The 24,716-nt window shown below is 39.8% G+C and overlaps 2 protein-coding genes across 3 annotated transcripts; both read right to left on the minus strand.

Moving 5' to 3' along the window:
- Positions 1-706: 706 nt before the first annotated feature.
- rps6ka4 (ribosomal protein S6 kinase, polypeptide 4) lies at positions 707-13,457 on the minus strand. The gene is made up of 18 exons (XM_039776746.1): positions 12,385-13,457; positions 11,322-11,393; positions 10,760-10,827; positions 10,434-10,584; positions 10,121-10,236; positions 9,067-9,174; positions 8,837-8,917; positions 6,099-6,202; positions 5,669-5,819; positions 5,403-5,564; positions 5,023-5,148; positions 3,813-3,946; positions 3,559-3,652; positions 3,222-3,392; positions 1,802-1,993; positions 1,558-1,717; positions 1,104-1,267; positions 707-994 (listed from the first exon to the last, which is right to left on the minus strand). The coding sequence occupies exons 1-18, from the start codon at positions 12,470-12,472 to the stop codon at positions 707-709; spliced, it is 2,430 nt and encodes an 809-aa protein (XP_039632680.1). The 5' UTR covers positions 12,473-13,457.
- Positions 13,458-15,822: 2,365 nt separating this feature from the next.
- Positions 15,823-24,284, minus strand: stip1 (stress-induced phosphoprotein 1). Of its 2 annotated transcripts, none has more exons than XM_039778274.1 (14): positions 24,137-24,284; positions 22,152-22,361; positions 21,913-22,054; positions 21,453-21,594; positions 20,976-21,141; positions 20,707-20,833; positions 19,581-19,683; positions 19,135-19,255; positions 18,850-18,946; positions 18,626-18,750; positions 18,482-18,518; positions 18,251-18,354; positions 16,422-16,594; positions 15,823-16,334 (listed from the first exon to the last, which is right to left on the minus strand). In XM_039778274.1, exons 1-14 carry the CDS (start codon positions 24,143-24,145, stop codon positions 16,262-16,264), a joined length of 1,629 nt encoding a protein of 542 aa, XP_039634208.1. In that variant the 5' UTR covers positions 24,146-24,284; the 3' UTR covers positions 15,823-16,261. The 2 variants fall into 2 exon arrangements, with proteins under 2 accessions (XP_039634208.1, XP_039634207.1); XM_039778273.1 differs by lacking the exon at positions 24,137-24,284 and adding an exon at positions 24,029-24,091.
- Between the last annotated feature and the right edge of the window lie 432 nt (positions 24,285-24,716).

A 24,716-nucleotide genomic window follows, 5' to 3' on the forward strand; every position in this document is an offset into this window, starting at 1 on the left:
TTTTTTTAACCATTTGATCATTTACATTCTCTGCAAATAGTCCAAAAGCAAAAAAATGAAGTTTCCATAAAACTGCTATCTTTACAGAGCAGAGTGCCTACATGTGGCACAGCCCTTGAGACAAAATGTTTGCCGATTTTTGCTAATCATTATACGTGTGGCAGTATAAGTAGAGACAATCAAAGGATTAGGCCTGTGAATTGCTGGAAAGACCTTTCATTCGCTATGTGCAAATGTGTGTGTATTCACAACGGCTCAATTGATATACTCACTGTGTTGCTGTATATGGCTTCTGCTCATTTATGGCTCCTTTTTCCCTTTATCCCTATATAGCCAGGCACTGTTTCTTACCCACAGTGAAAATAAGTAAATGTCTCATTTGTAACTTTTAGTGTGCGATATCACCATGCTATGGTAAAGCGAATACTCACTGATAATATTTTTCTCAAGGCCACATATTTCTGCACATCTTAAAAATGCCAAACTAGACTTCTACCATCTTCTCTTCCATCCACTCAAGGAAAATAGAGTTTGGTCTGGGGAGAATATAGCATGATGAACAAAGTTGCTTTGCTGTTAAAACATGGAATACAATTCTGTATTAAACTCACTAAAACTAAACCAGTATTTGGTAATTGTCAGTATTTTGTTTAGTTTGGGCCTGGGTGACCCTATCACCACCTTAGCGGACATTGGCTGCTTCATTTCATCGCACACGTACCTCCTCCATTTTTGCTCTCTCTGTCTCTCGCCTGCAAAGGCTTAGCTTTGTGGTCACAGTTTGCTTTGTGGTCACAGTTTGCTTTGGCTGTATTTTGGATGCTGTGGCAGAGGCGGAGGCAGAGGAGGAAGTGGAAGAAGAGGAGGAAGATGAGGATGAACTCCATCGGGTCTCAACACCTGTACTTGTCATCTTCAGCTTTCTGCGTTTTGCAAGGGGAGCATTGTCAACACTTTTCAGAAAGAAGCCCTCTCTCTTACCACGGTTGAAAGCCTGGTGAGAGGAATTAACAAAGAAAAGTAAAATGAAACATTCATTCATTCAAGTGCACGCAATCATCTATTTTAAGAACTTTGCCAAATTCTGTGCACAATGCTATTACCTTGTAGGTGGCATTGACATAGGTGCGGACAGTAGGCCCACTAGACTCTAGCACATCTGGAGTGCACAAAGGAGTGGTGGACATGGATGCTCCGCCCTGCAGCCAGCTGTTCTCCTTCAGATCAGAGAGTTTAAGACGCTTCTCTGGGTCCACTGTCAGTAGGCCTTAAATGATAGAGGACAGGGATAAAACAGTCAAAGAAACACAAAGACAAGAGAACAAGATATAAGAGACGCAGACAAAACAAGCTGACTGGCAAAGAGAGGATGTGGGAAAAAGCATTTCTCAGACTGCTGACGAGTCCTACAAGCACTGGAACTCCCTACACCATCCACCATCACATTCTCCAACAGGGCAGGCAGAAACCACCAACGAACATACTATGTTAGTTTTGTAATGTTGACCAAATAATTAAGGCAGACCACAAATGTGTCACTTTAACTATATCACATACCTTTAACAAGCTCTTTGGCATCCTCCGATACGCCCTTCCAGGCATCCCCGTCCAATGAAAAATCGCCCTCTTTAATCTTTTGCATGATGTCAGCAGCATATGATGAGGTCATCCCCCGCTGCTCACTATGAAATGGCACCTGGCCTGACAGCATGGTGTACTGATGAAAATACACACAGAGAGTCATTAGTACTTCAGTTAGCCCTACTGATGAGTCAGAATCAGCAGATTTAAGTTAAATTACCAGGATGACCCCAAGACTCCAGAGGTCACAGGCTTTGTCGTATCCTGCACTCTCAAAAAGTTCAGGCGCAGCGTACTGCAGCGTGAAGCAGGGAGTCTGCAGGGGGGCGCTGCCTGCAGGGCACAGGCGGGCAAATCCAAAATCTATTACTTTCAGCACAGAGTCCTCCCCCTCACCTGAAAACAGCACGTTCTGCAAGGGAAACAAATCAAATCCATGATCATCCGCTCTCATGTTTCTGTTCTTTTTTACGCTCTACTTTCCTGACAGAGCAAAGACTACTAAATACCAATAGTAAATACTAGCACTACCACTAAATACTGCAAGTTGGTATGTTCCTGTATGCTTTACCCGTGTGTGTGTGGTATTTTTGTGCCCAGTGCAGCACATGTGGTGCAAATGTGGGAGTACAGGTCAAACAGATTAGTTTTTGATATTTTGGTGAAAATTTGATTAAATGCAGTTGGACAACAGCTCTTTCCACATCACTCATCTGACCATGATTCATCATTTGGTGATTCTGTCAACAAGCGCAAGCTCAATAGTTAAGAAGCAATGTGCAGGAATTATGGAATAATGTAGATAAACTTGTTTTAATTAAATGCCCTCCAACCAGTAAATGCATTTAGAATGGCATCAAAAATTTAAGTTTATGCGATTACAACAGGCATCCCAGTACCCTGCACTCTGTGCAGAACTAAAAGTTAATTGCCGATTCTTACAACTATCTGCCATTCCCAGCAGCTTTATACTATATCAAAGCCTTCTCCTTCAGTTAATTAAATCCCACAGCCATCTGAAGACGGCAGGATGTGTGTGTTATAAATCTGCAGCCTTCATTTTGGAAAGTGCCGTACCGCAGTAGAGACATTATGCATTATACAGTTGTCCACTGTGTTTACCTCGATTAAATCATGTACAGATGAATGCACACACACACACACACACTAACATCCCTACATATCAAGCTGGTCGGTTATAACTCTGTATTCAGCCAGTTTATGCTAAACATCCTAGGGGCGCACAGAACACATGCAGTTCACAGTGGAAAAATACTGAGACAATTAAATCTTCACACTGGTATCATTCCCACTAATCTCACTAACCACATTACTCGGGCAAAAAAATCCACATGCCATGGCTTCCTTTCTGACATCCAACTTCTCTGGAAGTTTCATTTTTATTTATTTATTTTATTTTATGTATTTTTTATTTCAATATGATGTGATAGAGTAGAATTATGCATGCAATTATTTTAGACTGACTGTTTTCATATATAAAGAATCATACATACATGCATGTGTTGTGCACAAGACACTGCTCGGTGCTATTGTGTCATTAGAGTCTAGTCATCACTTTACTTGGTTTAACTGTATATTCTAAGGAATTAATCAAGCCATCAAAGCCTAGCCCAGCCCACCTCTGGTTTGAGGTCTCTGTGCACGACTCCATTCTCGTGCATGAAGCTAACAGCTGAGACCAGGCTCTGTAACAGCTGACTGGCCTCGGCCTCTCCAAAGAGTTTCTTCCTCTTGATCCGTTCCAGCAACTCCCCACCTCCCAGAAGCTCCATCACTAAATATGTGTGGTACTGATAGAGAAGAGAAAAGAAGAGTTCATGCAATGGTTTTGCTGTTGCACATTGCTTAAGTTTCCATCCTTGAAAGTACATACAGTATATTCACTATTTGTTGTGTTAATATTACAGTATATCAGTATTTGCACATGCCATCCTGTGTGGGTTTCCTCCACTGTACCTGATCAGTATAGACTTCATGCAGCTTTACAATGTTTGGGTGACTCTCACATTGCCTCAAAGCAGCAACCTCCCTCTGGGTGTTTGCCTCCATTCTAACACAGTCAATACAGTTTAGACAGACAGTTAACACATGTCAACAAGCACATTCTGTGCTTTATACCACCACAGTACAGTGACACTGTAGAGCATAGTAATGCACACAAACTCAAAGTTATTACTGAGATGGTGCAGCAGCATCACATCTCCACTTACCTGCGGCTGACGATCTTGACGGCATACTCGTGGCCAGTTTGCTTGTGTCGGCATTTCCTGCACACAGAGAAGCTACCCTCGCCTAGGGGTGGCCCATGAAGACACAGCTCATAGTGCTGAAAAAAATGGGATTCCTGAACAAAGAAGCGATGGTATGAGTCACACTGTTAAAGGAGATGTACTGCGTTTGTTGTTTCCCTCGTGCAATAGGATATGGCTTCCAGCAGTGTTAAAAGGACCTGGCTTTGGTGTGCATTGGCCAATGTGTGATACAACCTGAAAAGTCAATATTTATATACTTGAGAAGGGTTTGCTATAGATTTATACAGAGATACAATTTGAATTTAAACTCAGATGAAACCGTGCTGGTCAGTATATCAACATCTATCCAAAATCATGTATCACTGCAATCATACTGTGGGATTTCCTCAAATATAACGAGCCATGATGTACACTTCTGTTTTTTGTTTTTTTTTAAAGAATACAAATACATTATTACATCAGATTTCTCAGATTACTGGCTGAAAACAATGCAGTAGCTTTACTTCACACAGTCTAATGTGATCAACTAGACAAGCTGACCTGAGATTTTCCATTTCTAAACAGATACTGTAACACTATAAAATGCTTTGAGAACAGGGTCTCCTGATAATGTTTATATTTCTTCAATCTTGCCTAGCCCTTGATAAAATACGACAAAACATGATGTGAAATAAGGTAAGCCAACTTTGGTTAATAACATAGGCTTAATCAAATAGTTTATTTTCCTCATTTCCTTCCTGTCTTTCTCAATTAAGAAACACTGCCTATATTAGATGCTATTTTACATCTGTCTAGATTACAGAAGGGCTTCCAATTAAGATACGCTGGTTTTGCAAAACCCTAATTGCCCAAAAAACATAACTATCTTAATCCAAAATTTAGGGCATCCCCTTTTTAGTTGATTAGTCAACTAATCGAACGTTCTTTAGTCAATTAGTCATGTTTTAGGCTTTTTTTCATGCAGAATAACTTATTTCCAAGAAACCTATGAGCACATCTCTGGAAAACACAAGACTTAAAGTAGTGCTCTTGCATAATTCTTTGTGAAGAAAGTCGATTAAATAAACTAACCGATAAGTCAACAAAATCGTATGAGTGTTAGTCAACTGCAAAAAAATGTAATCAAGGACAGATCTACCAAAATGGCTTCTTAAGACAAGATCCGTACCTCTAACATTGCACTGCGTTGAACGGAGGCTGAAGCTGGACGATCAGCCCCAATCTGGGATTGTACAAAGTCTCCCATAACTGCGTTCTTGTTGAACAGGATGGAGGGAGCAATAAAGGAGTATCCCTAAAATTACAGAAGTAATGTTAGGTGTATGATGAGGTACTACACTTTGAATAATCAGCTTTAAGAGAGAGAGAGAGAGAGAGAGAGAGAGAGCGAGAGAGAAATACTACCTCAAATTCCCCAAACTCACGATTAGGTGAGCACTCACTTTGTCAGAATGTTTTTTTCAGATGGCAGTTATATTATTTACAATTATTTTATTTTGGAACTCCAGCTTTTCAAAAAAGGTCAAGGTTCAGACAGCAATGACTAACCTGGAACAGGCGGTCAGTGCTTGGTGGCGTACTGGCCGGAGAGTACACAGGATCCATCCCAGTGAATTCCTCAGCAAAGTTCCCCACATCAAGTTCACTCTTCAGCTCTGGCTTGAATGGACTTGGCAACTTCTTCTGTGCTAGGTCGGCCCAGTTCAGTCCCTGTTAGGAAACGAAAAGCAGATGGAGAGAGTTAAGGATGAATGAGAAGAGGTGACAGGGGAAGAGAGATAAAAGAAGTGACTGGCAGTTGAGGTGAGTAGGACCTTGAAGAAGGTATGTGCTTTGATGTCTTCAGACCCTCGTGGTCCAGAGCCCAGCCTCTTGTGGGGATCTTTCACCAACAACTTCTTAAGCAGGTCCTGAGCAGTGGGTCCAATCATAGAGGGGAACGGAGGATCACAGCGCAAAATACGTCTGACGGGAGAGGGGTGGAGAAGATAGTCAAGGATAAAAAATAATGCCCATTTTGGTAACATAGTATACTCATATGATACTGTATGACAACATTCTAGAGCAGCTTTAAGATTTTCACTGTTAACGATAACCACATGTATAATTTTGCAATTCCAATTTGTGCTAAATAGATTAATGAAAGAAGGTACTTCCCAACAAAATGTCTGAGATACGGAAAAAGGAAGGTTGATAATTTGAATATAATGTATGTTTTATGGAGACGAGGTTGGCCACACTCACTTTGACACCTCACTCTGGGAGTTCCTCTCCCCCTCCAAGGTAAAAGGAGATGCGCCCGTTAGAAGCTCAAACATCAGGATCCCAAGGCTCCACCAATCTACCGACTGAAGGAGAAAACAGGTTAAAAAAAAACATTACAGGAAAAAGGACAAACTTTTAGCAGATAAGACACCCACTGTGTATTTATTTAGTGGTACCTGGGTTGTCTTTTATGACAATGATTGCCTTCCATAACCACAAATCTCAATCTTGTGTTTTGATCTAATGTATGGTACAACCACATGCACAGATAGCCCCCAGGTGGTGCTCTAGCACATGCCCTTTTGGCCTCTGACTAGATGACTGTGAGACAGCACAAGCCCCCTGCCCCTCCCTCTTCGACTTTCCTTGTCACAGCCACCACAGTTAACGCACACAAAACGAGCACCATGCAGAGCAGCATCCACATCTCCATGACCTGCTTCATTGGTGACAGCCAGCCAGGTAACAAAAAAAGAGTTTGCCCTAGTTCGCCCTAAGCCTCAGATTTGTTTGTCATTGTTGTGAAATGAAACTACTATCAAAACCTCTCAATGCAATAGTCCACAGTTAAGCTTATCAGCTTAACAACAAGCCAGTTTGTCTGGTGTAAAATAGTGTCGTCAATGAAAACAAGCAAACTCTGGTAGGCTAGGTAGTTCCTTTGTCAGGCAAATAACATCAAACAAACATGCATTAACTCTGTGTATATTTGAGGCGAGTGTTTGTGTGTGTATACAACATAGAAGGAGAGAGGGCATAGCAAGAAGACTCGAGAGGACAGGACAGGACAGGACAGGAGAGGAGAGGAGAGGAGAGGAGAGGAGAGGAGAGGAGAGGAGAGGAGAGGAGAGGAGAGGAGAGCTTAGTCTAATTGTTGCAACTGAACATAGGCCTACTTTGTAGTTTGGAGGGTAGATTAGTTGCTTTATTGTTTTATTCATTCAGACAACATCCTTTTCAATTTTGTTGATTTTGAATAGTTATTTATTTTATAAATAACTAGTTTATATTATCTAAAAAAAACACTTGGAAAGAAAATGAATGGATTTTGTCTCACTGTGCCTCAAAACCGCTGAGAGACCATCAGAAAATAAGGTTTTATTTCTCTCTTTCACAACACCGCCACGCTCTCTCAGTCGCTCGCCCGAGACACAAGTCTGCACCCTGCAGTTCAGTGTGGCCACTGGCTCGCACAAATCTTTTTCAAATCAAATTTCTCACTGTCTTCTTTTAAAATAAGTTGAGAAGCTGAGAGCAAAACCTAAATGTAATTTTAATGTTATCAAACAAAGAGAAATTTCCTCTGTCGTCCTAAAATGGTCATAAATCGATACTAAGAGTACTTCCTTGATTAAAGAATGAAGCAGTCAGTGAGTTGAAGCAGCCGCTCTGTGTGTTTGACCAATCAGTCATCCCTGCAAACCCCACCCCAAATGTCCCCAAAAGTCAATTTAGACCCTGGTCTATGAGGTCGAAACAGTCCTCAGAAGGTTCCTAGTTCCGGGGGAAAGTTCCTGTGGTCTAAACTCGGCTCTACAGCATTTACTCTTTAACTTTAATTTAAATATCTACAGCTAAATGGTTAAGTCCCAAGGATCTCAATGGAACACTTGCATTATCTGAACACTGAACACCAGAGGCCTGTACTACGAAGCAGGATTTGGCGTTAACGAGCTAACTTAAGGCTCAACCCAGGATTTTCTGTACTACGAAGGTGGATCAGTTGTTATCGGGTTCAATCGCCGTGGTAACTCATACTGAACACCTAACCTGGTCAGGAGCAGGTTAAGTTGGAGATCAGAGATCAACCGGTGTAAAAGCACCGCCTACTGACCAATCAATACTCGATTGATAACGGCGTCACCATTCTTAAAGAAGATCAGGCGTAGCTCGGTGCAGAGAGAGAGAGAGAGAGAGAGAGAGAGAGAGAGAGAGAGAGAGAGAGAGAGAGAGAGAGAGAGAGAGAGAGAGAGAGAGAGAGAGAGAGAGAGAGAGATGCGCTCATAAAAGTTAAAACATTTAGAGATCGACAACCCTGTTAACATTCCCTGATTGGTATTTGTATGAAATATATATATTATAAATGGGAGGGAATTACATATCGGCTTCTTGAGCCGTGTGTCGCCAATGCGCACATCGGTTTGAATTATTTTTTTATATTTTTTATTTGCTCTCACGATCGCTTCCCACTGCCAGGGTTGCAACTAAAATTATAGGCTAAAGCAACGACAGTTTATGGAAAGCACAAGTGTAATTATGGTCAGATCTTGGTCCTGACTGATGAGGAAGTGATATTAATAAGCGTTGTGATTTAAACATCTACAGCGGCTATTTATTTAATTTTTTTTGCCAGCTTTCCTTCCTGTTTTAGGAAGCAGCGACTGTTTCGCGTTATGCCTGTAAAACCGCTGTCTGTGTTCTTCATATTTATGTTGAATTATAGTTTGCTCTTCTTGTTTAAAATATGCTGCTCTGGTAGATGTTTGCGATTGGTCGTGGTGTGCAAACACCGCCTCTTTTATGTGAACGCGCGCGCCGCTGGATTGGGAAACCCTGAGTTGACTGAACTAGTTGATAACCAGCATCGTAGTACAGGTTATGCGGGACCGCGGTTGTTAGGTTAGGTGAAGCCGGATAACTGAAAGAAATCCAGGACATGTTGATCTTGCTTCGTAGTACAGGCCTCAGTGCTTGCTGCCTTACTCTCATACATTTACCTTGCCATGCCCAGATTTCCCTCTGATGATTTCAGGTGCCATGTACTCAATGGTGCCACAGAAAGAGTAGGTCCTTTCCTTCTGTAATGAAAAAACAGGAAGACAAAGTATAACAATACAAATGTTCTTGTCTTATATGAATAAAATATTGTTAGGATTGCAATAACAGATAACTCACAATTTATGTATCAGTGTCCACATGTTTAGATTTTGGTATCGTGTTTACATACCTCTTCTTCCAGAAACTCCTTGCTAAGCCCAAAATCCGTCAATACCACATGGCCTTCACTGTCTAGAAGAATGTTTTCTAATTTGATGTCTCGGTATACAATCCCAAGCTGAACAACAAACACAGTGAAAAATGACCAGTTATATTTATTGCAAGTGCAGCAATGTGTGAACAGAGCTGACATGCAGTATAATGCCAACCCAACCCCATTGAGAGGTTTTAATCCCTAAACTTGTCAAAGTAAACACTGCCTAGACAAATGGAAGTGCAACCCCTAATTGCAACATCACCTCAGGAAATGAGAATACTAGTCACCAAGGGTGCTGTTGCTATCCAAAGCAAGGACCCATAAAAGTCATCATTATGTTGTTTATGTTGTCAAGATTTATTTATTTATTTAAATGCTGCACTGTGAATCCAGTTCATCTGCTGAAGGTCAAAACTTAGAATGTTACACACTACTGCTAATTAATAAAAACATCCAGGGTGTACTCGTAATGTTCTCAAAACAACCCTGAAAATGCACACATTCTACCTCCCTTCCACACGGTGGTCTGTGCACTTCATTTTTAAAAATGTTTTTGAAGTTCCTGACCTGGGTTAAGAGCAACACTTACAGCAACAGTAGTTGTTTAACGTTATTGGGTAACAACTAGTTAACTTTGGTGAGCTCGAGAGTATTTCAGGCAGTTAAGTAAGAGCCCAGAGGGGACTTCCTGCCCTTCCTTCACCAAACGACAGACAAACTTAGCGAATATCTGGTGAAGATAGTCAAACATTTTGCAGCTAAAGGCCCATTTATTTAACCAAGATGTTGGTGGTTACCACCAAATATGGCACCTACATTTGTCAGGCCTCCAATGGGGTGGTGATGTTACTCTGTGTCTGCTATATTTGTGTAATTACGCGACAGCTTGCTCAACTGCTTGTCAACACATCAGCATATAACAATATAAAAGGTGATATGTTGGTGTAGTGTCTCTGTAAGTGTGCTTGTCTTTCTTCTGCCGATAATTGTAGCTTGAAGTTACAGAGCTGGAAGGATCAACACCCACCTTGTGCAGGTGCTCCAGAGCCAGGATTATTTCCCCAATATAAATCCGCACCGCCTCCTCAGGAAAGTGATCCCTCTGGTACAAATGAGTAAACATCTCCCCGCCACTCACATAGTCTGTACTCACACACGCACACATGAAAATACACAAGGAGAATGAAGAAACATGATACAAAAATTACACAAGCACACGTGCACAAAATGTCCACAAATAGACAAACGGTAATAAACAGAAACATAAAGAGAACATCTATTTCGCACTGTTAAGACTGAGGAAAGTTCTCCATATGCGGTTGTAGTGTGCCACCACTCACCCAGGATGAGGTGGAGTTTGCTCTGCGTCTGAAAGGCATAGTGGAGCGTGACCAGGAAGGGAGACTGGCGGATGTGCTCCAGCACCTGCCTCTCAGTGCGAGTATGTTCGGTTGTCTTTGCCTTTTGAACAATAGCTGCTTTCTTTAACACCTAGGGTAGTAATCAAAATAAACTTGTGCTGTGCAAGTATTCTAAATACATTTTGAATAAAAGCAAAATCTGTGAATCATTTACATAAAAAAAATAAAATTAAAAAATTAAAAAAGAAATCGTAAAAAGTTTTCTTGATCACAATTAGTTTAATACTTTAGACAAATAATCTCACCTTCATAGCATACAGCTGGCCCACATCATGACCGGTGTTCTTCCTGACCAAAAACACTTTTCCATAAGCTAGACAAAGACAAACAAATATTTCATCCAGTAGTTAAAATTACTTCTAGTAAAAAGGAAAACTGAACTGGAATATATGCAAAAAACATTCCTGCACACACAATTTATGCATGGGTTGTTTTGTTGATAGAAACAGCCTCTCAGATCTCTCATAGGTATACATTATGGATGATATCTAACAACAGATACATCTACAGTCTACCTTATAAACTTTCAGATATGTTCTTATTCTGTCTTAATGATTTGCTACTTCCACACCAGGATATGAATGTAAAGAAATGTTTTACCAGCATTTATGTCATCAGGGACAGCAGGCTTTCTCTTCACACTCAACAAAAATTAATTTGAAACACTTTACCCTTAAGATATTTAACCATGGCAGGAAAATACACCCTGTCTGCTTTGGGTATACCTCATACTGGCATCCTTCTAATTTTTCTCTTCAGGTTTGACAATAACTGCATTTATATCGTATGCTTCATGTAGACACTTACCTCCAGTGCCTAAGACTTTGAGCAGCTCAAAATTCTCCATGCCGACCCTCTCAGTGTGACCTGTGAGGTTAGCTAGTGGCAGAAAGAAAATACCACAATTAAAAGATACGGCAAATATGCTCAATTTCTGCTGCCTGCTGTTTTTAGCTATCTTCTTTTAATAGATGCCATACTCCAACTTTGAGTTTGTCAATTTAGCCCAACACATGAACTGTGTTTGACTTTCAGCATTCTACAAAAAAAAAAGCATATAACGGCAAAGTAATAATACTTTTACTATACGTGTAAAAAGCTGTAAGAGTGAAAGACATGCATCTGATATAAATATGTATTAAATTCAATGTTTTGAAGATTCACTAGTTAGCAGCTGCTGGATTATAATTTATGACAATGTCACCTGCTGCACTTTTCTCTATAGATTAAAAGGTTGTTGCACTTTAATGAATATCTACACAGTAAGTACAGTAATATATTACTCGTCACAGCTGATGAAAAATATCGAGTGAGACCACTAACCACTAGCTAAATCTGCCACTAACCTGAAATTTTCAACACAGTAAGGGATTACAGCAGCAATTATCTGCTTTATGCGATTCTGTGTAGATTGTTTTTAAAGATTTAAACACTATAAATTATTTTCTAAGATATATACAACTTCCATAAACAAACTATAAGGCAACAACAGGTCTCCTTGGGTCTTACACACGGATGCTCTGAAAGCTTGGCACATGGTTGGGCAAAATCTTTTCAAATGAATTACTTGAATTACTGAAGGACATAAAAATCCATTATATACTAGAAATAAAATAAACAAAATATTGCATACTTATTGCGACACTTTCGATATAATATTGTTCGATAAAATAAATGTTAGAATCACTTTGCAATGTAATGCAATCCGACGTATTTTTGTAACTGACAAAGCTTTAACAATTACAAAAATATACGTTTCACAAATGTATACATTAAATGATGGAATTAATTACACTGTGCAGGGGTTTCTATATTTGTGGTTACGCAGTGTATATAACGTGCTTGATTACAAACCGTATACTTGACTTACCATTGGTGATTTGATGCTTGACGGTGCAGGCCTTTTCATTTGTTTTTGTATCGGAGTCATCACTACTATCAGATGCGTCCCCAGACATAACTTGAATTAAAGTGGACTATAGACTTATACAGACTGTTTAAGATGAAGCAAGTAGCCAAATGTTTAGGTATAACGTTACAAGACTTTAACGTTAAACTACACGTTCAGCAGTTATAAACATCTAGCTGTAACGTTAGCTGCATTATGAAGAATACAAGGATTACCGAAATGACCGGACAGCTGTGTTTTCTAGACAATACTGCTGCCCTAACGTTAATCCCCATGCGTTTGACATTCTGGCGTTTCGCATTATTTATAACATGCGATTGGCCGAAAGTAATCACAAAACACAGATTTGCAACGTTAGCTATTCACTTTACAGCTGCTGTTCGCTTTATTTTTCACTATTAGCTACGTGAAAGATAATTAGTATTGAATCTGATTTTAAGCAATTGTGTTCATAAAAGTTACAGTGAAGTTTAAATAGCTAACGTTAGCATTAGCGGCTTAACAGTTGTAACTTAAACATTCATAATTAACGTTAGCTGACGTTATTTAGTAATAACGTTAACGCAAGTTTTGCATCAACGACTGATCAAAATAACGCGTAATTAGTTAGCTAGTGTGTTAACACCTACGACGCTACTAAGTTAGCACAGCTAATTGATACAATAACAAGATAGCTATGTTACCTGGCTGGGTGGAATGGTAACGTTAGTAGTAAATTGGCAAACTAGCACCTAGCTAACGAATTGCTGCTATTGCCCGTCAAAGTTTGAACGTTGGCTAACGCTAATGTATAGTTACGTTAGCTTTGTTAACTGGCTTCTTCAGCCATGTTGGAAATGCCAGTTTGGGTAGGTTCTTATCTTCCTTTGCCTCCACTAACGTTAGAGCCACGGTAACAATTCGCCCATTGTAAAAAATATTTGCACTTCACTTAATATTTATTGTCAGCGGATAGCTAGCTAGCTAAGTGCTATATTCCAGGATGCTTTCGACACAACCTGGGCGACGGTCAGTCACGTGATGACGTGAACCCTCAGTGTGGGAGGAGCGATGCTGCAGGACAACGGGTTAGATGAGAACAGGATTAACTAGAACCTTTCAAACACGGTAGCTAGTTAGCTACATTTTTCAATCCGTATGATAAACTGGAGATACATTGTGCATATTTCTCACCATATACAACCAAATAATTTAACATGAACGTTCAAATGGCTGAAAAACCATGGGTCTGGGCAATAACGATACATGGTCTAGGGTGGCTCATAAGGTTTTTGTGGGGTCCCTGAGTCCCCAGCACCTTTTAACTAGATTACAGTTGACATGCGAACCGTATGTGCCGGTGTATGTACACTTATCACGGTTTTTCAAGCACTAACAAAATGTTTCATTTACGTTAACCTTTGTGACACAAGGAATTCATTCAACTTGTATATGCCCAAACTGTGGAAAGTTATATTTGCCAATATATACAACATATTAACAGTACTGTATGTTGAAGATGCCATTTTACGCTTTAAGTGTATAAATGATGACAAGCATAATTGTTTGTATGAAGAATCTCTTATTGTACTTTTTATTTGTGTGCACTGCTAGGTTTAAAATCACACTAAGGCCGTACTATAGATTGTAGGTCTACTACTGCATTGAGTCACTGTCAACACTGTTGGTCTTATTATACGACAAAAAAGCCACCACTGACCTTTAAAATACATTCAGATACTGTATAATTCACTTTACACGTGATTTCCACTGGTTCATTACTGTTCTCTGGACAATTTATTTTGCATCATGAGAGTTCCATGTTTGTTTTGCGTGTCGTTTATGATTAAAATGGACTTTGATGTTGAAATTCTCACACCTGCATTTCTGCTGTGTTGTTTGCCATAAGTTATATAAAAAAAAAAAAAAGTATCCAGATAGAGCAATTCTGCTCTGTTAATGTGAAAACAAAAAGGTGTCACAGTTCATTTCAAACATATTTGAGTCCCTCTTGGAAACCATAGCAGAGATACTATGACGATGTGTTGACTTTGAGGTATCTGAAGTGTCTTAGCAATATAAACACATACCAGTATTTCCTCTCTGAAAACAGAAGCTGAGCAGTCTGCTGCTATGCGAGGTTGGCACGGTTTACCTAAATAAAAAAACTTCTTCGCTGGGCAAAACACACTTTAGGAAGTAGTGACAGGTAGCACTGCGACACTCTAAGACAAGTCAACAAACATTAAAGATGCATCCTGAAGTGAGATAATTGTGACCCCCATTACTCAACCAATAGTTGCTAGTTTAGAAAGGTAAATCCACCATTTAACTATCACAGTATTCCCATCCTTTTTAAAATATTTAAGGCAAGCAAGTTGTCACATTTTGACCAGCAGCCTTCTACTTTCAGGTCTGGGAAACCAATTTTTGAAGCCAGACAAAAGTATCTACTTTGACTTTGAATTATCGACGCACCTCATGTTGACTGCACAAAGTTAAACTTCATCGTCAAATCACGTGGACTGTTTTGCTACTAGGTAAACTCATCATGCTCTTTCTCACAGAGAAGTGAATTTCTTACAGTATTTTTTTGTCTTGCTAATACTTCAACTGGCAACAAGTCTTGCCTTCAAATCTTAAATTTGAATTGTGTCTGTAGCTTTAAATGCTATTGGGGGTAAGGTGGAGGGTGCCAACTGCCATGCTTTGCCAGTTTTCAAGCCATGATGTCTGCCTTTCTCATGGGTGGGCCAAATTCTCTGGGCGGGCAAAGCAGAGAAGGGGGAGGTAACCTTGCTCCTTATGACATCATATAGGGAAGATTCCAGATCAGCCCATCTGAGCTTTCATTTTCTCAAAGGCAGAGCAGGATACCCAGAGTTCGGTTTACACCTATTTCCATTTCTAGCCACTGAGGGACCATAGGCAGGCTAGGGGAACTCGGCACTTCTCCAAAAAAAAACTCATAAAAGTGAAATTTTCATGCCATGGGACCTTCAACTGTTAATGACCAATCTTAAATCACTTTTCATGGCAAAATACCTCTAGACTCTTAATGGAATAGAGTAGTGTTTTTCAAGTCTGTTACAAGTTGTCTAGATAAATACTCTAGCCACCACGATCAAGGTAACGCTCAACGCTTTCCTATGATACTAGCTGCACACAAAACCATCCATTAAACCAAAGAAAGCCAAGCTTAAAAAAGTTCATGTACAAAAATAATACCTAACATGTTTACAAGATTCAGGACCTGCATGAGTGGCCAGTAGATAGGATAGATTCAGCTTTCCACTTGAGGTGTGGGAGATGACCAAGTGATGTAAACAAACTTGACATCTCAGCAAGCACCATGTTTAGTCAAGCCTAAAAGAGGACAATAAGAGAGTTAAGAACCATGACCAATGTTGACAATTTCAATTTGTGATCTATATTATATTCTTTATTTTGAGTTTACAAATGCTTCTATTTTTTTGTTTTATTTCCTTAAAACATAAACCAATAGGAATATGTGATCTGCTTTAGGGTGGATTTCCCCTTTAAACACTGCACATACTTGTGCACTGAATTGTGCTGTTTATTATAAGATGTATTTGAGCATCTTTACACATGAATCCAGTTTTTTTTTTTTTTTTTATGTTTTCTGGTGTCCTAAACTTTTCCAGATGACATACAAGATGCTTTCTTAAATTCAATGAAAAAGTTCTGAAACTGATTTTTTTTAAAAACATAACACACACAAGTCTCAGGGAGACTAAAGACAACATCATTTCGAAATTGAAGGCAAGAAAGGAGGATGTAATATTTTGGAGGGATTTGCACGCTGTTCCACTGTTGTCTTTGAGTCTCTTGGTTCTCATCAACGAATGGCTATCAGTCCGATATCAATGAGTTTCTGAATCTTCTGAGCAATGACTGGATTCTTTAAGTGGCTGAGGATCAAACAGAAAAAAAGTAAAAATGTTAAATTCATCATGCCATGAGACAGAAAGTGACACAAAAAAGGTTGGTAAACTTACTCGCTAAGCGCCTGAGGGTCTTTCTGCATTTGCTCAAGGATCATGCGCATTGCTGGGTCACTCATAATCTGCTGCACCTCGGGATCGCACATGGCCCTTTTCTTCACTTCCTCAGGACTGTCATTCCTCGTGGTCTGATTGATCATGCAGCGCTGTAAGCCTTCTGTGGCTTCCTGAATGTGGAGAGGGCAAATTATGAAGGAAAAAAAAAAAAGCCAATTGATCATTGTCCAGCAAGTATGAATAACACTTAAAGTTCCCATGACATGGTGCTCTTTGGATGCTTTTATATAGACCTTAGTGGTCCCATAATACTGTATCGGAAGTCTCTTTTATATAGACATTAGTGGTCCCATAATACTGTATCTGAAGTCTCTTTCCCAAAATTCAGCCTTGGTGCAGAATTACAGCCACTAGAGCCAGTCCCACAATGAGCTTTCCTTAGTATGTGCCATTTCTGTGTCTGTAGCTATTGACGAGGAGAGAGGGAGGGGCAAGGTGGAGTGTGGGGGTGTGGCCTTGACCAATTGCCACTTTGCTCATTTGAAAGCCATGATGCCTCTTTCTCACGGGTGGGCCAAATTCTCTGGGCGGGCAAAGCAGAGAAAGAGGAGGTAACCTTGCTCCTTAAGGAGCAAGATTTCAGATCAGCCCATCTGAGCTTTCATTTTCTCAAAGGCAGAGCAGGATACCCAGGGCTCGGTTTATACCCATCACCATTTCTAGCCACTGGGGGACCATAGGCAGGCTGGGGGAACGCATATCAATGTTAAAAAAAAAAAAACTCATAAAGTGACATTTTCATGCCATGGGACCTTTAAAGTGCTCATATTATGCTCATTTTCAGGTTCATAATTGTATTTAGAGGTTGTACCAGAATAGGTTGATGTGGTTTAATTTTCAGAAAACACCATATATTTGTTGTACTGCAAATTGCTGCAGCTCCTCTTTTCACCCTGTGTGTTGAGCTCTCTGTATTAGCTACAGAGTGAGGCATCTCACTTCTGTACCATCTTTGTTGGGAGACGCACATGCGCAGTAAGTACTGCTAGCTAGTCAGTTGCAGAGTATGAGCAGAGCCTGTCTATGGAGAGCCTGTTCACTCCCCATCTCAATCCCTATTAGCCCCATTGTACCAACCAGGAATTTTCCAGAGAGTGGAAGTTCTCCCCTTATTAGACATTCTCTGGTATGAGGGAGTGCTAGACATGCTAGCAGCTAGGCGAGCATTATAAAGTGTGTTACAAAGTGGCACGCGTTTGTCTCTGAAGTAAAGGCTGGACTACAATAGAGCGGTTTGGAGCAATTTGTGAACACTGTTTTCTCTGGAAGATGATAAGTGCCTTTGGGGTGGACTTTGGGCTTTTTCACTTTGTAAACCTATAACGTGCACAAAAACATATTTAACACAATAAATGAAAGGGGAAAAGCCAAAAAGCATAATATAAGACACCATCAGAGTATTTCAAAATGTCTTACTTTTTGATCTGGTTTACAGATTTTGGTGCTCAGATTTTTTTTTGATGGTCACCTAACCCTTACCAACACTATCGATACTTCAACATAACTACCAAGTTACCCGTTTTCAGAAAAGTGACCTTTGCATTATTTGAATCACAAAATGGGATTCAGGTGATTACCTATTATTTAGATCAGTAACTAGATTAAGTACTAAACCTGCAACAGTTGAGCCTTACTGGAAAATGTAATATCATGTAAATACCCTAGTAAATTTCCATACTTCTCCAAAATATTGTCACATATGTAGTGTTCAAGGCCTTGAAAATTCTGATATGATTTTCTGAGCTGTGTAGTAACAATTAAAATACCTTTGAGGAAGAGTCAAGCTCCAGAGCCTTCTGATACACATCCATAGCTTTTGAATAGTCTTTCATTGCCTCCAAGGCAGCTGCTTTACGCGTGTAGCCTTTTACTGTGGACAGATGTGTTTCATTTAGGTGTTAAACCAACTACAATTGAACTTAACAGTTAACAGCATAAAATACAACTTTTTCAAACTAAATTTGAATTAAATGGTAAATACAAAGCTTTCTACTTACTGAAGGTGGGCTCAAGTTGGATGCACAATTCACAATCCTGACAAAAGAAAAAAAAAAAAAAAAAGATTATTAAGGTCATTTGTTTTTGTCAGGTTAGAATTTCATTAACTGAGTCACTGAGTTGCGTGGTAAGGATGGCTGTACCTTCACGGCAAGTGGAAACTCCAACAGCTTTGTGTAGCAGGCCGCTCTGTTACTGAAGAGTTTGGCATCCTTGGGGTTTCTCTTAATGGCCTCGGAGTAGTGTTTCATGGCTAAGGGGTAGTCTCCTGTGGGAAATAAAAGACGAGTTCATCTTTATACAAGTTCTTAAAATAAGAATGAAATGACAATGATCAACCAACGTGCACGACAACTATTACACAGACCTTTCTGGAAGGCGTCGTTGCCCTTGTTCTTCTCTTCCAGGGCTAAGTCAGGGTTGATGTAGGCTAGTTTCTCCTGCTCCTTCAATATCTTCTCTGCCTGCCGAACCAATTACAGTATCATTGTATAAGTCAAGTGTCCACTTATGTTTTCATTCCCTGTCCACATGCAGGTCTAGCACAACTTTTTTTTTTAAACCACCTAAAATGTAAAGTCTGAATAATTGAATAATGTCGCCATTCAGCTACATTCAGTTGAAAAATCAAGGAAACCCGCTTGCACTGCACCTGTTGACACTTCTTCAAGACGTCGGGAGTACGATGCTCCGTCAAACTCTTGTTGAAATACTGAACTGCTTCTTTGTATTTTTCCTGCTTGAAGTAGGAGTTTCCAATCCTAGCCAAGGCCCTATACAAAGAGAAGGAGGAGACAACAGATGATAAGAGCCACAAACTCAGAATGGGGGAGGTCTTAACTTAAGAAAAGAATAGTTCAGTAATAAATTCTTAACAAATACCAACAACCCCAGTCACACAACCACGTTTATGCTCTTGAAAAAAAATTCAAGTTCAATAGACCGATAATTTTGTAATTTGTAAAATAAAAAATTAAATTTGTAAATCTATAAGATCCACAAAATACCAGTCCTGTACTCAAGGTTGAGGGGCAGTGTGGGTAGATTCACTCAAGTAAAGACAAAAATAAATAAATAAATAAATACTATAGAACTCACTTTGCTATTTGTCTGTAGTCTTCCCGGTTTTCTCGGCCAACATCAATGGCCTTCTCACACAGCTCTCGGCACTTCTCCATATTTCCCTTTTCAAAGTACACAGCTGAAGTGATAAGAAAAATGAGTACACATTTAACATTCAAAGTCAAGATTTTAAGTTAATAATCATGTCAGTTTTAAATACTGGTTAAACTGAACTGAACTGGTAGTAACACTGTTGGGTCAATATTTTAGTGCATTCTGAGTAGGGGTGCAACGGATCCCAAAACTCACGGTTTGGATCACAGTTTTGAGTCACGGATCGGATCAGCACAAAAAAAGAGGGGAATTTAAAATGATTTATTAAAAATGTAATAATAAATTTTAACAATAATAACTTCACTAGTAAATTGCTGTTTAATGACAAAAAACAATAAGAAAAGGATATTTTACAATAACTTTGATTGCACCACAAGGTTTACAGCGGCAGACTGTTGTATGTCCCGGTGTTGGAATTCTCTACAGTGAAATACAGACACTTTTACACCATTTAGCGGTCAGCTTTTTAACCGTGTTTAACCCAGCTACTAGCTAACGGTAAGCTAACATCGTTACCAGCTGCCAAGTGTAACGTTAGTGTTAACTAGCGTGAGATGCAGCGATGCTTCTGCTGCCTCCAATGTTGGTTTCGGAGCATCAGAGGGCAGCGCAGACATTTAAGTGGCACCGAAATCCATACAAAACATGGATCAACTGTGGCGCAACTAATTCTGAGCGATTGGAGCACCTTGGCAGACGAATGTTTACCATTCCAGCTGTGGGACCTTTGTTGCATGTCATACCTGTACAGTACTTTGTTCAACTTTGGTTGTTTTAAATGTGCTATATAAATAAACTTGACTATACCTCCCTCCCCCCAATGATGCAACAACATGTTTTGTTGGCAATCACGAGTTTCCTCAAATCTGAGGATTTAGTTGTGGTGCTTAGCCCAGTGGCAGAAACTCCAAATAATCACAAAGTCTGATTGTGGAGGAGAATTGATTGTGGTGGACAACTCAGAATAATTCTATATATGAACTTTATGGGTCAAACGGTGCAAATGTGTGAGGCTGTCATCGCTTTTCCAACATGTGAGACTATGTACCTGCTTGATTAGATATATAGGTCATGTTGGTGGGGTCATGTTTGATTGCTTCTTCATAATGTTTCAGCGCCACATCAAAGTCCTTATTCTTATATGCAGTATTCCCAAGTTCTTTTTCCTTCAAGGCCTGCAAAAAAATAAAAATAAAAAAAGGAAATTGGAGGATAAAAAAACAAAACAACTAAGAATAAGGATTCATCAGAAGAGGCAAAATGGCTAAAACTCATTTAAAGTAAAAAAGTATGATGAATCAGTTAATCAAACTTTACGTTTCTCTTGTTTTCGGGAAGGTCTTCCTCTTTGGGAGGAGGTGGCTGAGTCTCTTTGGGTTTGGGGGGAGGAGGGGGAGTAGGGTTCTCCTCTTCTTCCATCTCAGAGAGGTTCAGTCCCAGCAGCACAGAGAGAGTGGTCATCACTCTGGGATCCTGCAGTTTCCTGCAAAACAGTTAGGCAAACAAACAAATGCATTTCTAATACCACAGTATTCAGGGCTAATGCACATTTTCCAAATTAATTTGAGATTTTTGATTCTGATCCATCCCTTCTCAATATTATACATGCTAATGGTTACTGAGGCACAACACAGAGGAGGATCCTTTACAATATCAAAAGAATATGGAACAGTGGGCCTACAAATACTATGTAAGAGTGTTTGTGCAATTCTACCCAACGAAACAAAAAGATAGTTATTTTTTTTTTCTCAGTCGTTGTCGTTAAAGCTGACACATTTTTGAAAATGCACATACGTGCCAAGCTCCGATGGTTTGTTCCTGAGCTGCTCCAGGAGTTCTCTGTAGCTGGGATCTGACAGTAGCGCACTGGTCCGAGAATCACTCTCCAGCTTCTGATACAAGTTGGGCTGGGCGAAGGGGTTCATCATTGATTTCTCTGGTGAAGCAAACAATTATGTTTATTAGTAAAAACAATATGGCCAGTCCATCTTGCACTGGTCTAGGATTAAATTCAACAGAGCTTTCTCTCCTCTGTAACCCCTTATACTTATCCACTGAATGAATCACACTCAAAACCTAAGTGGAATGCCTACTCTCCTTTTGAAAACTTGAGCACTCCCAATGTGATTTTACTGCAGTGATCCTGTCAGCAGCTATCGCTAAATCCTGTACCCACGTAGAAGGGAAAAGTGACTCACACAATTTCCACATTGTAATGTAGAATAAAAGACATCACAAAATCAACTGTTCCTACCTGCAAGCCGGGCCTCAATGTTCTGTAAACCCTCCTTTAGCTGCTGATTACTTGGCTCTTGCCGGAGTCCCTCATGGTAAGTTGTTTTAGCATCCTCCAATCGGCCAAGAAATTCCAATGCTGCAGCTTTGCGGGAGTAGCCCTGGTTGATCAAAATTGAAAGAATATAGATTGCCTTCTCAATTTGTATTCTTACACGTCATACATACAGTATAATGGCAAAATAAATGACACCTCACCTTGCCCCAGTCAGGCTTGATCTTGATGGTCTGACAGGCATCCTGGAGAGCATTCTCATAGTTGCCTTTCTTGGCGTAGGCAGCTGAGCGGTTACTGAACAGGACATGGTTCGAACCGTCAAGGGCCAAAGCTTCGGTGTAGCAACGTACAGCCTCATCAATATTTCCTGCGCTCAGCGCCTTGTTGCCCTGGTCTTTCAATGCTGAAACCTATGAGCCAGAAAAATTCAATCAGAGGCACATTCACAATACTACAGCTCTCCTGCTGTGACTGCTCTATAACTATTACACAAAAGCACACGCACATAATCCCCTATATAGATCTGACTACAGAGAAGACATCTTTCGCAGCTGCCACTGGCAGAACTGAAAAAAAACCACTCAGCTGTTCATGTTAGACCCAGAACATATGTCTTTATTTTGTTAATGTAAATTCATGGTCCTCACAATTAATATGAGCCAAAGCCATGTAAGCAGCTGTGTACTTCGAAAACCAGGGCTATACTCAAATATTAAGAAAAAACAATAAGTAATTGTTCTCAAGTCAAGCAAGGGATGGACAAGAACTGGACATTTGCACTTTGCATTGCCCTATTGTATTACTGTTTACAATGCTCAGAGATCCTCATCAGAGATGATTGTTTAGCTACATGTGTACGTATGTATGTGTATGCATATGAATGTGTATATGTACACTATTTTATATACAAAGTTTTATCTGTGTATAGTAGTCAAATTAATACATTTACCTTTGTCAGCTTTGATGTCCTTTTTAGCCATATGCCTATTTCTGTGTATGTACTTTAAGAGCAACAAAAAGCCAGAATCAAATTCCTTGTATGTGTTCACACTTTCTTGGCCACTAAAGCTGACTCTGAATGTTCATCTGAGTGAGGTCTAGCAATTGATGATGATGATGATGCTGCTTTCTTTTGGAGGCTGTCATTGGTGCATCAAGAAACCCCAGTACACTTCTATTAGCCATTATGAATGCACACATAATCACAAACCAATAGATACGGTCAAAATGAAAATAGAGTCTGGAAGGATATTACACTATATACACCCAAATAATTGAACTGGCCAGTTGCAGAACTTTCGAGAGGACGCGGCACACGACAAAATGCGGCTGTAGCCATGACAGCGGCGCCGTGTGCATCTAGAAAGATCCTCTGGTCTGAGTGCAGGCTACTGAGGACAACGCTGAAGCCGATCCAAAAATACTCCTGCAGCATGTGCTACAGACAGACTGTCGCAGTTTAGCTGTTGGTCCTCTGACACATTTCAACACACAGGGATTTACCTAACGTTACTGGCTTAATTATGGCTCTCATTTGTCCGTCACCTTAATAATGATAGCGTTCACATTGTGAGCTAGCTAATGTTAGCTGGGGTACAATAATTTGCTAACTAAGGAGTTACTTCGCGTTAAGGGTATCTTGTCGTGATTTGCTAGCGTATATTGCTATATCAAGGCAATGGCAATGGCTGCAGTGGCAGGTAAACCTCAATGATAAAGCAGCTGTGATAAATTTAAGTCATATGCGTTAGCTTAACAGTTAACGTTAGCTAACCTTGCCGTGTGCAATCATACATTAGCCACAGCCGTACACAAATTAACAAACGGTTAACCTTGCTAGATAAGTTTGCACAATTTAGCTAGGTTCCAGTTTATCTAGCTAACGTTAACGTTACATTGCAGACTAGCGTTTTCAAGATACCTTGAGCTGGGTAACAACCTCAAGCCCAATCGGACAACATCAACCAAAACACATTACTACCGGATTGACGCTAAAATAGCAAGCTAGCTAACGTTAGCTGTCTGATATTAGCAAACTGTGAAGTCCAAGTGAAAAGAGGTGGCTTACTACACTAACCTCCAAAGCATTATTGTAAAGACACGTATAATCGAAGGAACTCATCATTATTTCTAAAGATAACGTAAGGTTAAAAAAGAATTGTGAAGATAGTTGTATGACACTCACTTTCTCCATGGTGCAAGCATGAGGTTCCTTCCAGAAACTACTGCGGAGTGTGAATTAGCTCCTCCCCTTGAACAACATGTAGGTTGCCAGTTTGAGGTGTAGAAAATCAGTAATCAACGTTCAGATTTACGTTTTACCCGAGAGGTTTATTCTAAGCGGCAATATATAGCCCATCAATTGAAACTTCCAGAAGTTGACGGAATAAACAAGAAAGTGCTACATGCTCTCCTAGCTGTAGATACTTGGCTGACTGATAGTATATCATAGATGGTACATTGGGGATAGCTGAGATAGTGGAGGACCATTGATGGAAATGATAGAGCAAGTCTCAACACATAGCTAAGCGTAAAAAACAAACAAATCATGTGTAGATCAATCATTAAATCTTTTATGCTTAATTTGACAGTTGTTAGGACGTACACACAAATAATATCTTAATACACCATGAGTAAAACCTATAGGCTGTACAGTGCATGGCCTTTTTATTGAAACTTAAAAGGTTATGTGATGTCATCATGGTGTTATTAATAGAAACATAGGTAACACTTAATAACAATCACTAATAAATTGTATATTGATA

Source organism: Perca fluviatilis, chromosome 16 (genome assembly GCF_010015445.1).
Source record: "Perca fluviatilis chromosome 16, GENO_Pfluv_1.0, whole genome shotgun sequence".
Taxonomy (NCBI): Eukaryota; Metazoa; Chordata; class Actinopteri; order Perciformes; family Percidae; genus Perca; species Perca fluviatilis.